The following is an 18,253-nucleotide window of genomic DNA, read 5'->3' on the forward strand; positions in this document are numbered from 1 at the left end:
TGGGCGGTTAAATGGCTGCTGAAAATCCTCCCCAGCGATGAAATTTTAGGTCTCCTGCGTACAGATGACCTTCCGAAAGGGAGCAGGTGGTTTTAAATAGTATAAATCGAAACAGGATGGTTTCAGGGCATTTTTACTCAAATGAAGTTCTCACATAAATGTGATTTATTACAAACTTGGAGCAGATTTCAGATTATTCTTTTAACGTCATTATGACTCGCGTTCCCACTGCTATACTGAATGGGAGGCAAAGGTGTTTGAGCAAATGTTCTGGCAATTTTGCATAAGCCAAAAGCCATCTAATTTATGCTACCTTTGTTCATCGCTATTAATGATGTAAGTTGCTAAAGGACTTAATCGTGCTTTTATATATTCACTCTATCTGTATCCTAATCCTCAACCTTCCTCTCCCCCCCCCCCCCCCCAGTTACTTGTTAGCAACATTTAGAGGGATTTGTCAGAATTTGGGTGTGCCCATGGAAGCAAATTGATCATGTGGATGTCACTGCCAGGACAAAAAGATTAAGTACTTTTCATTTGGTGGAAAGATCTTTGGATGGATGGGAAATGAGAAACCTTGTTCTGGTTCACCTCCTCCATTCTCTTTCTTCTCAGACTCTTCATAGGCTCCTTCCTGCATCCTAGGGACATATGCTATCGTTCTCTGCTATTCGTCCTCAGCCCTGTTCTCCCACTCTAGGGTTTCTTTTTCAAAGCACTTTTCTCCTAAAGCTGTAATGGTCATTTTAAAAGCCTATTGAACCCCCCCCCCCCCTCTGGTCCTGGACTCTTTTCTGAATTCCAGACATATACAAATTGTTTTCTTCAGATTGCTTTCATCATACTGGATCCTTTATGGGTATTTCACGTCATTCTCTAACGCCAGGTCTGGTCAGATGTAGCCATGTGACATGGGGCATTATCTTTCTAAATCGGAGGGCAGGGTCCATATCTTACACTTTCTATCCCCGTAGCATCTGAATAATGCTCTCCTGAGAGAGGGGAGTATTTTCTGTTTCTTATGCTTCCATAGTCGGGAGGAAATTTACATTTCACTTGAGAGGGAAAAGGATGGGAACATTTTCTCCTCTCTTTGTGATTGAAGAAATGGGGAGAAGGAATTGGGCATACTCAGTTCTTTCTGGATCCTCCTTTTTTTTTTTTTTTTTTTTTTTTTAAAGATTTACCAAGGCTTAGCACTGAGTGTATGTTTTGGTCTGCTTGTATTTCTATCTATATGATAAACATAAAGGGCCTAAGTTTAAGATTTAGACATGTTGACTTTTTTTTTTTAAGATTTTGTTTATTTATTTGAGAGACAGCAGAGTGAGACAGGGAACATGAGAGGGCATGGGCAGAGGGAGAGGGATAAGCAGACTCCTCACCGAGCAGGGAGCCCGACACACAGGGCTCCATCCCAGGACCCTGGGATCATAACGTGACCCAAAGGCAGGCACCCCTAGACATGTTGATTCGATTATGATTAACCAAGTATCAATTACTGGTGATTGAAATTGCCAGTGTACTTTGGAGGCTTTCTTTACAAAGGTGATTGCTGATGTATACCAGCATTATGAAAATATGAGTTAATAAAACACTTATAATTTGTTGATTTCTCAGTGTCAGGTGTGCCGTACATTTTATATGTACCATTTAGTTTTTTCTTCATAACAGCTCTGGGATAGATATTTCTCTTAACAGATGAGGAAAGTAAGAGGGAGGTTAAGGAACGTAATGAGCTTGATCATATAGTGTCAATTCATGATGGAATTGGGTTTGAAATCCAGATCTTTCAGTTAAATTATTTTCTTAAAAACTGTTTATCATCTACATACTATGTACATAGCTACTGAGGGAAAAATAGTGACTTAGTAATATCTTAAAAGCCGTTTTGAGTGATTTTTACATTGTAGGGTGAAGGAAAATAAAAAATCCCCTTTAAGTTTCTTTCAGCTGATTTTTCTTGTAATCTAATCTTCAGATTGTAAATATTCTTTTTTCTTTTTTTTTTTTTTAAAGATTTTATTTATTTATTTGACAGAGATAGAGACAGCCAGCGAGAGAGGGAACACAAGCAGGGGGAGTGGGAGAGGAAGAAGCAGGCTCATAGCGGAGGAGCCCGATATGGGGCTCAATCCCACAACGCCGGGATCACGCCCTGAGCCGAAGGCAGACGCCCAACCGCTGTGCCACCCAGGCGCCCCCAGATTGTAAATATTCTTAATCTATTTTGTACTTAGGCTGTACCCACCAACTCAGTCTATGTGATTTACTAAATCTTGAATAATTTTGTAGTTGAAATATGTTTTATGTAAGTTGTCATATGCTTGAAGGAGTGAGAAAGAAAAAAGTGGTCATGACAGCTGGAAGCTGGGCTGCACTATCACGAAGGCCTTCGTGTTGCTAGGAACTGGCTTGGCGCTATTGCTTAGGCTTGTTGTTCTTCCACTGAAGATAAACAATTGCACAGAACATCAACATTTGACAAAGCTCTGTGTCTGTGATGGATCAAGAGAAAAGCAATACGACTCCATAATCCTCTCCAAACACAGACAAAACATGAACGTTGTCCAAGCCACAGAAGACCAAGCATCCCCTCTCCCAGCTGATGAGTGATGGCTGCCTCTTAACCAGTTACAGCTTTAGACAGGATTTGCTAAGATGCCCAATCATAGAATTACTCTCACTTTCTGAGAGCCTTCAATCCTGAGCAAAGCTCTGCTCCCAAATCACCTAACAAGCTGCAAACCCTTTTAGTCTTTTCTAACACCTTCATGCTAAGATTCTCCAGAGTTCCCCATGGTGGGTATCAAGGATGCATCCCTTGATGCAATGAAAAATAAACCCGACTAGTTTAACCACAGTAGTGTTCCTGGTGGTCTTTGGAGGGCATTGCCAGGAGAAAGCTTATTAGTATCTTTGACTCTTCAATTTAATGTTAAAGATACTACAGTCTAATCAGATAGTAGAACAAAATTAGAAATGATTAAATGTATACTTATATCTAATAAATCTGATATTTTAGTTGTGGCATATATTATACTTACAGTCGTTTAAAAATATTGCTATGGTTACATAAAATAAATTTTAGAATTTATAATGGATGTTAAAGTGTTAGATTAAAGGGGGGGTACCTGGGTGGCTCAATCAGTTAGGCATCAGACTCTTGATCTCAGCTCAAGTCTTGATCTCAGGGTCATGAGTTTGAGCCCCATGTTGGGCTCCATGCTGGGTGTGGAGCATACTTAAAAAAAAAAAAAAGAAAAAAGTTAGACTAAAGGGAAATTTAAGTATCTATAAATTCAAGAGAGAGCTTCCAAAATTTGTTTAAATGAACATGTTAATTTAATAATTGTTAACAGTATTATGAGGAGACCTTAGAGTGAGAGGCTTGTTACTTTTTGTTTTTTAGATAATGACTTTCTAATTTAATTTTGTATAAATTCTGCTTCAAAGTATGTATTATCCCATTATTATCTTTTATTTCTATTAGACATAAAAATATTTAGGGAAATTAGGGGATTTTAAGAAGTGATTTTTTTTTTTTAATGTGAAAACTGTGTGCTGTTGAGCTGTTGTGAATTTTTACTAGGAAAATTTCTTGTCACAATTAGCAAATTAAAAATGGCTTAACTATGTTAACTTTTGTTGGTTTGGAATGTATTTTGTTAAAGCCATATTTTAAAATCCGTGTTCTTGGGGCGCCTGGGTGGCACAGCGGTTAAGCGTCTGCCTTCGGCTCAGGGCGTGATCCCGGCGTTCTGGGATCGAGCCCCACATCAGGCTCCTCCACTGTGAGCCTGCTTCTTCCTCTCCCACTCCCCCTGCTTGTGTTCCCTCTCTCACTGGCTGTCTCTATCTCTGTCAAATAAATAAATAAAATCTTAAAAAAAACACATTAAAAATCAGTGTTCTTTTTAGAAGTAAATAATAGAATGAAGTTCACATTATTATACTGTTTAATTGATATAAATTTCAGTTTTGTTTTTTTTTTTTACAAGATTTTATTTATGTATTTGACACAGAAAGAGAGATACATGCATGCAGGAGCAGGGGGAGTGACAAGCAGAGGGAAAGGGAGCAGCAAGCTCAGCACAGGGGTCCATCCCAGGATCCTGGGATCACAACTGGAGCTGAAGGAGGACTCTTAACTGACTGAGCCACCTAGGTGCCCCTCAACATTTTTTTAAAAAAGATTTTATTTGACAGAGTGAGAAAGAGAGAGAGCGAGAAAGGGGGAAGAGAGGAGGGAAGGGGAAAAGCATGCACAAGCCAGGGGAACAGCAGGGGGAGAGGGAGAAGCAGGCTGTCCCTTGAGGAGGGAGCTCAATGCAGGGCTCTCCACCCCAGAACCCTGGGATCATGACTTAAGCTGAAGGCAGATGCTTAACTGACTGAGCCACCCAGGCGCCCTCAGCAGTTTTTGTTTTTGTTTGTTTGTTTTTTTAGGTAAAGCTTGCTTTTCTATATTTTTACAAGTTATTGTCCCCCAAGTATTAAATTCAGTGGATGCTTTTTTTTTTTTTTTTTTTTTTTTTTTAAACTCTCGTATTTGAAATTGTTGACTGGTTCTTTCTTGTATCTCTTCTTTTCTTCCACAAATATGTTGACTGGCTTTTCTTTATATCCTTCTTTTAAATATTCCTCTGTATTTTTTCCAGCTTCTTCTGTTACCCCCTCAAGTGAACACTGCCCATCATTTAGTTCTGGATCATCTCTTTTTTTCCCTGTCCATGCTCATTTACCACGGCTTAAACTATTATCTTTAACAAAATTAACTCTTAAACATTTCTAATGTGGTCTTTTTCCTTGAATGTGTCTTGAATTTCAAGTATCTGCTGGAAATTTCCATTAGCGTGTCTTACTAACTCCAACTTAACGTATCTAAACCAAACCTTTTCAGGACAGCCAGCTTCTTGTGACTTATTCCTGTTCAGGATTCCATCCACATTTTGTTTCCAGGACTTGAAACCTTTGTCATTAGTGACTCCTCCTTTCTTGCCACACATCTAATTAGTCACTAAATTTCATGTTTTTGAAAAAAATTTAAAAAAATTCCAAGTTCAATAAGGAAAGGATAGTTTAAAAAATGGTGTTGGAATAATTTTATATTCACACGAAAAAAAATTAAACTTTGACTCTTGCACCATTTGCAAAAATTAACTTGAAATGGATCACAGACTTAAATATAAGAGAAAACTAGAAAACTTCTAAAAATATAGAAGAAAGTATCTGCGATTTTGGGTTAGGCAAAAATTTCCTACATATGACACAAAAAACAATCGATTCTAAATTGATGAAAAATGAATGAATTAGTGAATGGATTAATTGAATTTCATACAAATTAAAAACTTTTGCTCTTTAGCAGACATCATCACAGAGATGTTTACAGCAGCTTTATTCATAGTTGCTAAAACCTGGAAGCAACCAAAAATTTTGAGTACATGAATGGATAAATATACTGTGGTACATCCAGACAATATATTATTCAGTGCTAAAAAGAAATGAGCTACAAAGACATGAAAAGACATGGAGGAAACTTGGATGCATATAAGTGAAAGAAGCCAATCTGAATAGGCTACGTACTGTATGATTCCAACTGTTTGACTGTCTGGGATAGGCAAAACTACGGAGGCAGTGAAAAGATCAGTGGTTGCTAGGGTTCAGAGCAGAGGGAGGAATGAATAGGTGGAGCACAGAGGATTTGGGGGACAGTGAAGCTATTTATGAAACTGTGATTGTAGATACATGTTATTATACCCGTGTTTGAACCATAGAATGTATAACACGAAAAGTGAACCGTACTGTAAACTATGAACTTTGGGTGATAATGATGTATTGATGTATGTTCATCACTAGTTACAAATGTAACACTTTGGTGGGGGTTGTTGATAATGGGGGAGGCTATGCATGAGTGAGGGGATGTATGGGAAATCTGTACGTTTTTGCTCGGTTGTGCTGGGATCCTAAAACTGCTCTAAAAAATAGTCTTATTAAAGAAAGAAGGCATTATTAAGAAAACTTAAGCTATACACTAAGAGAAAATATTTACAAAACGTGTTTGATAAAGAACTGGTATCCAGTATATATAAAGACCTCTTACAATTCAATAATAAAACAATTTAATTTTAAAAATTGGCAATAAGATATGAATAGACATTTTGCCAGTTGTTAAATATATGGATATACGAATGGTAGATAAATACAGAAAAAGATGCTCAATAGTATAGTCTTTAAAGAAATGCAAATTAAAACCACAGTCAGATACTATTACATAGCCAATGACTAAGCATCAAAAATGGAATGACTGAGACCAAAAAGACTGAAAATACCCAGGGCTGGTCAGGATGCACTGCCCGTTGCAATGTAAAATGGTCCAGCTATGTTAGAGGAATGATTTTGCAGTTCCTCAAGATGTTAAATGTGTTACATATGATGACTAAGTAATTCCACTCCTAGGTTTTAACAGAGTTCTAACAGAACTCAAAGCATATGTCCATGCAAAAACCTGAACACAAATGTTCATAGCAGCATTATTCATAAATATCCCTCAAACAGAAACAATCCAAATGTCTAGTAATGGGTAAATAGGTAAACTGGCATTTCCATACAATGGAATACTGCGTAGCAATAAAAATATCCCCTATTTACCAATAGAGCAACTACAAGGATGCATCTCAAAAACACTTTTAAGTGAAAGAAGCCAGACTACATATTGTATGATTCAATTATATGAAATTTCTACATTAGTTAAAACTGTAGAGAGGGAAAACAGTTTGGTGGTTGCCTGGGCGGGGGCGGGGGGTAGGAGTAAGGACTGACTACAAAAAGACACAGGGGAACTTCTTGGGGTCATAGAAGCATTAGAAAATATGATTGTGGTGATAATTGCACAACTGTGAATTCACCAAAGCTTAGGGAAACTGTTCAGTAAAGTGAGTAAATTTTATGGTATGTAAATTCTCAATAAAAACATCTTATGAATTTAAAAATAATGCCAGGCCTTACTGGAAAAAAAAATAGAAATTCATGAGTCCATGCTGATAAGTTGATAAATACATGTGGAGGAAGGAAGGGCTCATAGAATAGAGTAAGTGCCAATGGGTAAATACGCAGGGCATGGTGGACTTGGAAAATTAGAATTGTGTAGCCGTCTTGATTGAAAGATTGGATCAGTTAAGAATCACCAGTTGTTGCTAAATCCAGGAAATTTTGAGTGAAAGCAGTGTTTGCATGGTCTAAATGCATCTCCTTATGGGCTGCTTATTACAAGGGAATAGTAGTACATTAATCAGACAGCAAGTAGACCAGGCAATCAAAAATAATATCACCTAATGAAGGGCAAATGGACATGTGTGTCTCTGATTGTTGACACTTTACAAGGACTCATCACCACGTATGTAGTAGTTCACCTGAGAATACATAAACTGAACTTAAGTTATAAAGGTACAGTAGGCAAACCCCAAAAGGGGAAGTTCGATTAGAAGTGTTGGTGTTAGGTGGGCCATATTAAAAAGGCAATGTTATGAAAGACGAAGGTTGTGGAAGCGTTCCAGATTAAAGGAAGCTAATGACATGTAACAAAGAATTGTGACACTTGACCTGGACTGGATCTTGAGCTGGAGGGAGAGAAAAATAAGCTGTAAAGGACAATTTTAAGTCATTTGACAAAATTGGAACATGGACAGTAGACTAGATATAAAAATCAGTGTTGCTGAGGTCGATGATTATATTGAAGTCTGTAGGAACAACCTAATTCTTAATACACTCTTAAGTGTTTAGGGGTAAGTGTATGTGATTCACCGTCTGAAAAATTTTAGAGAAAATTGTATATGTAGAGAGAATGAAATTGTGTGCACAAAGAACAAAGCAAGTTGTGCAAAATCTTAATAGGAAATAGGTAAAGAATATATGGGTGTTCATTGTGCTATTCTTATTGGAACTTTTTTTAAGTTTGAAATTACATCCAAATAAAACGCTTTTTTTAAAGTTGTTTTTTTTTTTGACTTATGGATCAAAGTGTGCGTGTGAGAGAGAGAGAGAGAACGAAAGAGATAATGGTAGTTGTGCATATTCTCTATTTCTTTTCAGATATTTAATGTATGTCATAGGTTTTTGGGGCGGGTTGGGAGAGAGGCAAACAGGCATATTTTGTTCAAGCTTATTCGAATTTCTCAATTTGGTAAGTGGAATTGAATACTAAATGTGGGCTAAGCCTGCATGTTGTTAATTATACTAAAAATATTGTGGTATAGCTGTGCTGATTGAAGTGGGTTTTTTTTGTTGGTTTTTGTTTTTGTTTTTTAGTATCTGCAAAATGGCTGATAATTTGGATGAGTTTATTGAAGAGCGAAAAGCCAAACTGGCCAAAGACAAAGCAGAATTGGAAAGTGATCCACCTTACATGGAAATGAAGGTAAAATTAATAATCTTCTTTCAACATGTTTTATTAAAATTGTCTCTGAAGATTAGCTTTGTGTACAATGCAAAACATACTCTTCAGTGAGTGAGAATCTTGTGTTTCATACTTTGGTTTGGGTGTCCTGTCACTCTGAGTCTGAGAGCCTGATTCTGGACAATATTGCATTGATTTTGAATGTAGTTTTTCTGTTGTTTTGTATCTCAGTTTCTTCTCTCTTAATAGGGTTTAATTAATAATTCCTGTGCTTCATAAAATGGTTAGGAGACTACTTCTAGTACAAGGAACTTTCATAATATATAAAAACAAGTTCTCATATTCTATGTATTTTAAGTGAAAAGTACAACTTCAGTTAATTAGTGTCTTAAAATTTTTTTTTAAATCAACAAAAGTGAATTTATTGGAATAGTTTATTTTGGTATATATACTTTTCAGATTAGAATTTGTTCAAGTGTTTCTGAAAGCAATGTTTGAAAAAGCTTCCTTAAAGCTTTCCTAGTTTTGGTGAATACTGAGACTGTGATAGGTACTGTGCTAAGCTTTACTATAGCACTAATCTAGACAGATGGGGCACCTTCTCTCTTGAGCTCAATGTTTTGATAAGATATGGGATATAGATTAATCTTGTCCATCATTCGGTCCATTGTAATCAGAGTCACCATATATATTGGCTTGCCCTAGACAGTTCCGGTTTACCTATTGCCCCACGTCTCATCTGGTGTAGCATTTGTCTTGGGTAAAGGTATGGGCATCTGGTTGACATGATAAATATATGGTCATCCTAATTGTGAGGGAATTTTACTTACATAGTTAACATTTATTGTGTGCTGATTATGGAAGAGGCTTAGTCTTTTATTTTATTCTATTTTTTAATTCCAGTATAATTAACATACAGTGTTATATTAGTTTCTGGTGTTCAATACAGTGTGCAATATAGTGTACAGCAATTCTGTACATTACTCAGTGCTCATCATTCGAAGTATACTCCTAATGCTCTTTACCCCCACCCACCTCCCCTCTGGCAACCACCAGTTTGTTCTCCAAATTTAAGAGCCTGCTTTTGTTTGTCTCTTTTCTTTGTTTTGTTTCTTAAATTCCACATATGAGTAAAATCTTTTGGTATTTGTCTTTCTCTGACTTTTTTCACTTAGTGTAATACCCTCTAGATTCACCCATGTTGTTGCAAATGGTGAGAGTTCATTCTTTTTTTATGGCTGAGCGATACTCCATTGTGTATGTGTGTATGTCTATGGATAAATGCTTGGGTTACTTCCATATCTTGCTATTGTAAATAATACTGCAATAAACATAAGAGTTGCACATATCTTTTTGAGTTAGTGTTTTCATTCTAATGATTGTTTCTATTTCCTTGGTGGTAGTTGTGATCTCTCCCCTTTCATTCATAATTTTATTAATTTGGGTCCTTTCTCTATTCTTTTGAATAAGTCTGGCCAGTGGCTTATCGATCTTATTAATTCTTTCAAAGAACCAGCTTCTAGTTTTGTTGATCTGCTCTATTTGTGGTTTCTAATTCATTGATCTCTGCTCTAATCTTAATCAGTTGTCTTTTCGTGCATGGCTTAGACCTCTTCTTTTGTTCCATCTCCAGCTGTTTAAGGTGTGAGTGTAAGGACTGCAATTTAGATTTTTCTATTCTTTTGAGCGAGGCTTGGATGGCTATGTATTTTCCCCTTAGGATCACCTTTGCTGTATCCCATAGGTTTTGGACCGATGTGTTTTTGTTCTCATTGGTTTCCATAAATTGCTTAAGTTCTCCTTCAATTTCCTGGTTTACCCAAACATTCTTAAGCAGGATGGTCCTTAGTTTCCAAGTGTTTGAGTTTCTTCCAAATTTTTCCATGTGATTGAGCTCCAGTTTCAAAGCATTGTGGTCTGAGAATATGCAGGGAATAATCTCAGTCTTTTGGTATTGGTTGAGACCTGTTCTGTGACCCAGTATATGGTCTGTTCTGGAGAAAGTTCCATGTGCGTTTGAAAAGAATGAGTATTCTGTTTTAGGGTGGAGTGCTCTGTATATATCTATGAGGTCCATCTGGTCCAGTGTGTCATTCAAAGCTCTTGTTTCTTTGTTGATTTTCTGCTTAGATGATATGTCTATTGCTGAGAGTGGAGTGTTGAGGTCCCCCACTATTAACGTATTATTATCTAAATGTCTATTTTGGTTAACAGTTGGCTTATGTAGTTGGCTGCTCCCCTGTTGGGGGCATAGATATTTATAATTGTTAGATCCTCTTGTTCGATGCACCCTTTAAGAATAATATAGTGTCCTTCTGTATCTCTAACTACAGTCTTTAGCTTAAAATCTAATTTGTCTGATATGAGAATTGCTACCCCAGCTTTCTTTTGAGGTCCGTTGGCATGAAAAATGGTTTTCCATCCCTTCACTTTCAGTCTGGATGTATCTTTAGGTTCAAAATGAGTCTCTTGTAGACAGTGTATGGATGGGTCATGTCTTTTTATCCAGTCTGCAACCCTGTGTTGTTTTATGAGAGCATTTAGGCCATTCACATTGAGAGTTATTATTGAGAGAGATGATTTTAATGTCGTCATGTTGCCTGTGAAGTCCTTGTTTCTGTAGATTGTCTCTGTGAATTTCTGTTCTGTATCACTCTTGTGGGTCTTTCTACTTTTATCGAACTCCCCCCCCTTGATATTTCTTGTAGGGCTGGCTTGGTGGTCACATATTCTTTCAATTTCTGCCCGTCTTGGAAGCTCCTTGTCTCTGCATCCATTCTGAATGACAGCCTTGCTGGATACAGTATTCTTGGCTGCATGTTCTTCTCACTTAGTGCTCTGAATATGTCTTGCCAGTCCTTTCTGGCTTGCCAGTTCTCTGTAGACAGGTCTGACGTTATTCTGGTATTCCTTCCTCTGTATGTAAGGAATCTCTTCCCCTTTGCCGCTTTCAAGATTGTTTCCTTGGATCTAAGATTTGTGAATTGTACTGTTACATGTTGTGGCGTTGGTCTATTCTCATTAATCTTGGGAGGGGTCCTCTCTGCCTCTTGGACATGAATGCTTGTTTCATTCACCAGATTAGGGAAGTTCTCAGCTACAGTTTGTTGAAATATCTCTTCTAGACCTCTCTCTTTCTTCACCCCCTTGGGGAGCCTGATGATTCTGACATTGGAACATTTCATTGAGTCAGTAATCTCCTGTAGCTTTTTTTCATGAAATTAGAGTTTTTTCCCCCCATGTTACCTGTCTTTCCTTCTTTTCTATCATCTCATCCTCTCACTCACTAATTCGTCTTCTGCCTCGTTTACCCTGGCAGTCAGAGCATCCAGTTTAGACTGCATTTCATTCATAGAATTTTTAATTTCCGCCAGATTTGTTCTCATTTCAGCCCTTAGAGATTTTAATATTTTTCTCAAGCCTGTGCATCATCTTGATAATTGTTACTCTGAAATCCATTTCCGACATCTTGGTTATATCCATATCCATTAGTTCTGTGGCAGAGGCCACGGTCTCGGTTTCTTTCCTTTGTTGGGGGTTCATCCTCTTTGTCATTCTGATGAGGTGTGGTTGTGGGGATGTACACAGTCCAAATTATTGACCAGGACCCAAGCAAGATGCACCTGTTTTATAGGGACCTTAGGGATGTGGGCTTCTTGTTTTTTTCAGCCTGCCTTCTGGGGGAGGGGCCTGCCGCAGAGATACTCAGGCAGCCCTGTTTGGGCAGAGTTGCCCTGCCCCCTGCAGGGGGTGGTGGAATGAGCTCAGTGAGAACCGGTTTTTTGGGGCTTTTGTTCTCTGGCAGCTTTCCCTGGTGGCTTTCTGTGTCTCTACTGAGAGAGCAGCAGTGACCATATCCAAACCTCTGTCTCAGAACAGAGAGATCACAGTCTGCTCCTCACTGACCTCTCCAGGCCACACTGACTCCGTATCCGTCAGTGCTGCTAAAAACCCGCAGTGTCCTGGTTTGTGCACCCCATAGCCGCTCTCCCAGTCTTTGCTCCCAGGGCCAGGCCAGGCATGTCTCTGCCCTTTGTGCTCTAAAACCACCAGCCCCCCACCCCCCCACCACTGGCTCCTGAGCTTCAGGTTTCAGTCTGGTTTCCCTGCTGCTACCGGTCTGCTAGTGCAGCCCGCTCCCCAGCGCCGGGAGGATTCTGCTTCCTGGTGCCCCAGCACGGTGCCTCCTTCCCCCTTCCATTTATCTTCCGATATCTGCCCGCAGACTCTTGGCTCCCCACCTCATACCTTGAGACCAAACACCGGAGATGTTCTGTGTGTAGAGATCCAGATGTATCTTCTTACATCTCAGGCTGATTTCGTGGGTGTTCAGGATGGTCTGGTAGATAGATATCCAGCTCAATTCAGGGGACTGGTTGAAATGGCATCCCCTACTCCTCCACCATCTTTCCCGGCCTCCTGGGTGCATACATTTTACAATTGTTATGTCTTGTTGAATTATTCCCTTTATAATTGTGTCGTGTTCTTGTCTCTTGTTGTAGTCTTTGTTTTAAAGCCTGTTTGTCTATTATAATTATCGTTACCCCCATCTTTCTTTTCACTTCCATTTGCATGATAAATGTTTTTCTATCCTTTCACTTCAATCTGCATATGTCTTTAGGTCTGAAATGAGTCTCTTGTAGGCAGCATATATATTGTCTTGCCTTTTTCTTTTTCTTTTTTTTATGGGGCACCAGGACCAATGATCACCAGCTGCCCAGGTACCAAAAAATTAGGATTCTGAAATCTCTTGATTTCAATTCCACAGGAAGAGCAATGTAGCTGGCTTACATGTGCCGCTCACGACAGAGCCCTTTGATCTGTGTCTTGCTTTTTTATCCATTTAGTCACCCTATGTCTTCTTTTGGAGCATTTAGTCCATTTACATTCAAAGTATTTATTACTAGGTATGTATTTACTGCCATTTTGCTAATTGCTTTATGGTTGTTTTTGTAGTTCTTTGTTCCTTCTTTTGCTTTCTTGTGGTTTGATTGGCTTTCTCTAGCGATATTCTTGTATTCCTTTCTCTCTCTCTCTCTTTTTTTTAATGTCTATTACTGGTTTTTGATTTGTGGTTACCATTAGGCATATAGCAGTCTATATTAAGTTAGTGGTTGCTTAAGTTTGAACCCATTATAAAGCACTAAATTTTTACTCCCTTCTCCCCCATGTTTTAGGTATATGGTGTCATATTTTACACTCTTTTATTTTGTGAATCCCATTATTGATTTTTATAGATACTTTTTAAAAAAAGATTTTATTTAGTTGAGAGAGAGCGCAAGAGAGCACAAGCAGGGGGAGCGGCAGAGGGAGAGGGAGAAGCAGGCTCCCCGCTTGGAGCCTGATATGGGGCTCGATCCCAGACCTCTGGGATCATAATGTGAGCTGAAGGCAGACGCTTAACCGACTGAGCCACCCAGGTGCCCCTCTACATACATTTGATAATTTTGTGCTTTAACCTCTGTACAGGTTTTATAAGGGATTATTCTATTTTACTATGTTAATATGTAGCTGTGAAATTTTTCCTTTCCTAATTTTCTTATTCCTGCTATGGTCTTTCCTTTCTACTCAAAGAATCCCCTTTAACATTTCTTATAAGGCTGGTTTAGTGGTGATGAATTCGTTTAAATTTTGTTTGTCTGGAAACCTCTATCTTTCCTTCTATTCTGAATGATAGCCTTGCTGGATAGAGTATTCTTTGTTGCAGGTTTTTTCCTTTCATGGATGAGGCTTAGTCTTAAGAGGTTACATTTATGATTCTATGAATCTGTGAGGTAAATACTGTTGTTAGACTCATTTTCTAAATAAGTAAACTGAGGCATGGGGAAGTTAAGTAATGAGACTAAAGTCTCATTAGTTAGTAGAAGTAGGCTTTGACTCCTGATATCCAAGTAGTGCTTGCTCTCTTAACCACCATACTACATTGCCTTCTTTCCATAATAGCTTCTCTGGTTAAGGAGTTGTGTCAAGGACTTTACATGTATTATCTTATTTACTCATAATATCCCTGTTAAGTACATGGAACATTTTTGTTTTACAGATCAAGAAAGTGAAGCTCAGAGGGGTTAAGTAATTCATCCAGGTACACACAGTGGTGGCTTCATGATCGGAACCATCATATGTCCAGCCCCAAAGTCTGTGGTTTTAACCACTCTCCACTTTGGACTAGCTTACAATGTTTGAAAAGGGTTATTAACATAGTTTAAAATATAATTTTATTATAATTTCTAATATTAAATAGTACATAAATCATGATCTTTAACTCTTAATTCAAGTATCACTGCTCAGTGAAGTCTTTCAGTCCCCCCTGCATCATTTATGGCCCTTCTTACCATGCTTCATTTTTTCCCCCCATAGACCTTACAGTTACTCTCTATGTAGTATATAGTCTAATTATATATTATGTTTATCGTTTGTACCCTCAGTAGTTTGAACTCCATGATGGCAGAGATTCTCGTTTTTGTTTTTTTTTTTTCTTTTGTGTTTCCAGTATCTGGGACACTATGTAGTAGGAACTCAGTGAATATTTGTTGATAAATGAATTCTAATATTTAATTAGAATTTATTACATTTATTGCTAAATAAATGCTAGTGTTAAATACTTTTGGTTAATTCCTCAAGCTTAACACTTAAATTTCTTCTGTGGTGTATTGTGTAATTTTGTCAAGTCATTTAAAGTATTGGGATAGAGTGTATATTTTGTAGATTTTTTTCCCCCTTTTGTAAATATAATGTCTCTTTCAGGGAAAGGCATCAGAGAAGCTTTCTGAAAACAGTAAAATATTAATCTCCATGGCTAAGGAAAACATACCACCAAACAGTCAACAGACCAGGAGTTCTTTAGGTATGTCATTAGATACGCTAAATGGATTTTAAAGTATTCTTAGCAGGCTGTTGTGAAAGAGCTCTGTATTATCAGAAAAAAAGATTTCTTTGGAATTGCAGTAACTCTTTGATTCCTGGAATCTTACAAATTTTTGAATTTTCTACAAAGGAAATATAATGCATACTGAGAACCATCTACCCATTTTAAATGATACTCCCTTATAATTTATGGAAATTATGGCTGTAAATATATATAACATAAGTAAAAATTAATTGAAAAATTTGAATGGAATTTGCGAGAGGTAAAATGTGTTAATTGAATAAAAATGGTGTATGTTTATTTAAAAATCAGATGCTTACAGGATACAAAATGCTATTTAGTGAATGACCATTTTAATTATTGATTACTATATTAGAATTGTACGGAAGTTAATTTTGCAGCTATACTGAGTTTTTGATATGGTTTGTTTTGAAAATATGTAGGTTTTTTATGAAGTATAAATAACATAATGTTATATTAATTTGGGATGTACAACATATCGATTCAACAATTCTATACATTACTCATTGTTTACCATGATAAGCGTAGTCATCATACAACATTATTGCAGTATTACTGACTCTATTCCTTATGCTATATTTTTCATCTTTGTGACTTATTTTTAACTGGAAGTTTGGATTTTTATCTATTTCACCCATCCCCCTCATTCACTTCACCTCTGGCAACCACCAGTTCAGTTTGCTGTATTTGAGTCTGGTTTTTCTGTTTCGTTTTTTAGATTCACATGTAATCATATGGTATTTGTGTTTCTCTGACTTATCTCACTTTCCACAATACCCTTTAGATCCATCGATGTTGCTGCAAGTGGCAAGATCTTACTCTTTATTATGGCTGAGTAATATTCCATTCCATATATGTAACCATATCTTCTTTATGTGTTTGTTATTGATGGACACTGGGTTGCTTCCATATCTTGTTATTGTAAATAATGCTGCAGTGAACCAAATGGGTGATCTATCTTTTCAGAATAATGTTTTTGTTTTCTTTGGTTAAATAACCAGTGGTGAAATTAGTGGGTCGTATGTTATATTTATTTTTAAATTTTTGAGCCATCTCCATGCTGTTTTCTATGGTGGCTAAACCAATTTACATTCCCACCAACAGTGCACAAGGTTCCTTTTTCTCCACATGATTTTCTCCACGTACTTTTTCTTCACTTGTTATTCCTTATATTTTTTATTGTTTCCATTCTGACAGTATAAATATGGTTTTGATTTGCATTTCGCTGCTGATTAATGGTGATGAACATCTTTTTATTTGTCTGTTGGTCATCTTTATGTCTTCTTTGGAAAAATGTCTCTTCCTGTCTTCTGCCCATTTTTTAACTGTATTATGTGTCTGGTTTTTTTTTTGTGTGTGTTGTATTAAGTTCTTTATATATTTTTGATATTAAACCCCTACTGGATGAATCATTTGTAAATATTTTCTCCCTTTCAGTGGGTTGTCTTGTTTTGTTGATGGTTTCCTTCATCGTGCAAAAGCTTTTTTAGTGTAGTCCTAGTATTTTGTTTTTGCTTTTGTTTTCTTGACTTAGGAGACATATATAGAAAAATCATGCTAAGACCGATGTCAAAGAGATTATTGCCTGTGTTTTCTTCTAGGAATTTATGGTTTCAGGTCTCACATTTAGGTCTTAATCCATTTTGAGTTTGTTTCTGTGTATAGTGTAAGAAAGTCATCCAGTGTCATTCTTTTGCATGTAGCTATCTAGTTTTCCCAACACCATTTATTAAAAAGATTATCTTTTCCCCATTTCATATTCTTGCCTCCTTTGTCATAGGTTACTTGAACATGTGTAAGTGTGGGTTTAGTTCTGGGCTAGCTATTCTGTTGCATTTATCTATGTGTCTGTTTTTGTTCTACGTTATTTCCCTAATATGTATGTATATATCTAATTTTTAAACCCTGTACTTATTTATATTATAATTGGAAATTTAGACCTTTTGACCACCTTCCTCTAATTCGTCTGCCCCCCACCCCCACCTCTGGTAACCACAAGTCTGATCTCTTTTTCTGAGTTTGGTTTCGTTTTGTGTGTAGATTCCACATGTGCGATCATGCAGTATCTGTCTTTCTCTGACTTACTTCACTAACCATAATGCCTTCAACTCACCAATAGTGTGCAAGCAAGGGTTCCATGCCAGCATTTGTTATCTCTGTCTTTTTGATGATGGCCATTCTAACAGGCATGAGGTGATCTCTTTGTAGTTTTAATTTGTGTTTCCCTAATGACTAGTGATGTTGAGCATCTTTCCATGTACATTTGGTCTAATTTTAAGGCCACAATGATTCAAGCAAGTCAGTAACTGAATGCTGATAAATTATAAAATTAATCAAATTATATATTATCCTTTAATAAGATTAAATGCACATCGAAAACAATTATTGTTTCAGTTGGTGATAAAACAGACATTCTATGAAAATTAAATTCTTCATACCCAACAGAATGGTTAATATTTTGCAATGGGGATCTTCATTCATTCAAAACATCTTTAAACACTAAAGTGTCAGGCACTGTGCTAGGCAGCAAATATATAATGGCAGGCAAGCTGGCATTCCACTGCAGTACAAGAGACAATTGAATAAGTTCAAAACTACACTTTACAGGGAGAATCAATGTAACAGAACATGATGACTACAGCTAACATTGCTGTGTAATGTATAGGAAATTTGTTGAGAATAAATCCTGAGAGTTCTCATCAGAAGGAAAATGTTTTTCTTTTTTTCTTGTCTTTACATTGTATCTATACAAAAAGATGGACGTTAGCAGGACCTATTGTGGTAATTATTCCATGGTATATATAAATCAAACAATTAGTCTGTATGCCTTAAAGTTACACAATGATGTATATCAATTATTTCTCAATAAAACTGGAAAGAAATTAAGCCAAATATGTAGTTTGTCACGATGGGAAAAATGTGAAACAATTTGGCATTAGAGAGTTTTTTTTTGGGAGAGTTTTCTTTTTATT

At 37.0% G+C, this 18,253-nt stretch overlaps 1 protein-coding gene and 1 non-coding gene across 8 annotated transcripts in view; one reads left to right on the plus strand and one right to left on the minus strand.

The window, feature by feature from the left end:
• Window positions 1-2,025: 2,025 nt before the first annotated feature.
• Window positions 2,026-18,253, plus strand: part of CSPP1 (centrosome and spindle pole associated protein 1) — a 332,365-nt gene continuing 316,137 nt past the window's right edge. For 2 of the 7 annotated variants that reach the window (XM_057308135.1, XM_057308136.1), the window contains exons 1-3: window positions 2,026-2,210; window positions 8,308-8,416; window positions 15,140-15,239. In XM_057308135.1, coding sequence (XP_057164118.1) covers window positions 2,125-2,210; window positions 8,308-8,416; window positions 15,140-15,239 — 295 coding nt within the window. In that variant the 5' untranslated portion in view covers window positions 2,026-2,124. The remainder of the gene's footprint in view (window positions 2,211-8,307; window positions 8,417-15,139; window positions 15,240-18,253) is intronic. The other 5 variants (XM_057308139.1, XM_057308141.1, XM_057308138.1 and 2 more) reach the window with 3 other exon arrangements.
• LOC125282266 (U11 spliceosomal RNA) lies at window positions 13,082-13,214 on the minus strand. The gene has a single exon (XR_007189418.1). It is a non-coding gene; the product is annotated as a U11 spliceosomal RNA (small nuclear RNA).

This window comes from Ursus arctos, unplaced genomic scaffold, assembly GCF_023065955.2.
Source record: "Ursus arctos isolate Adak ecotype North America unplaced genomic scaffold, UrsArc2.0 scaffold_6, whole genome shotgun sequence".
NCBI classification, from domain to species: domain Eukaryota; kingdom Metazoa; phylum Chordata; class Mammalia; order Carnivora; family Ursidae; genus Ursus; species Ursus arctos.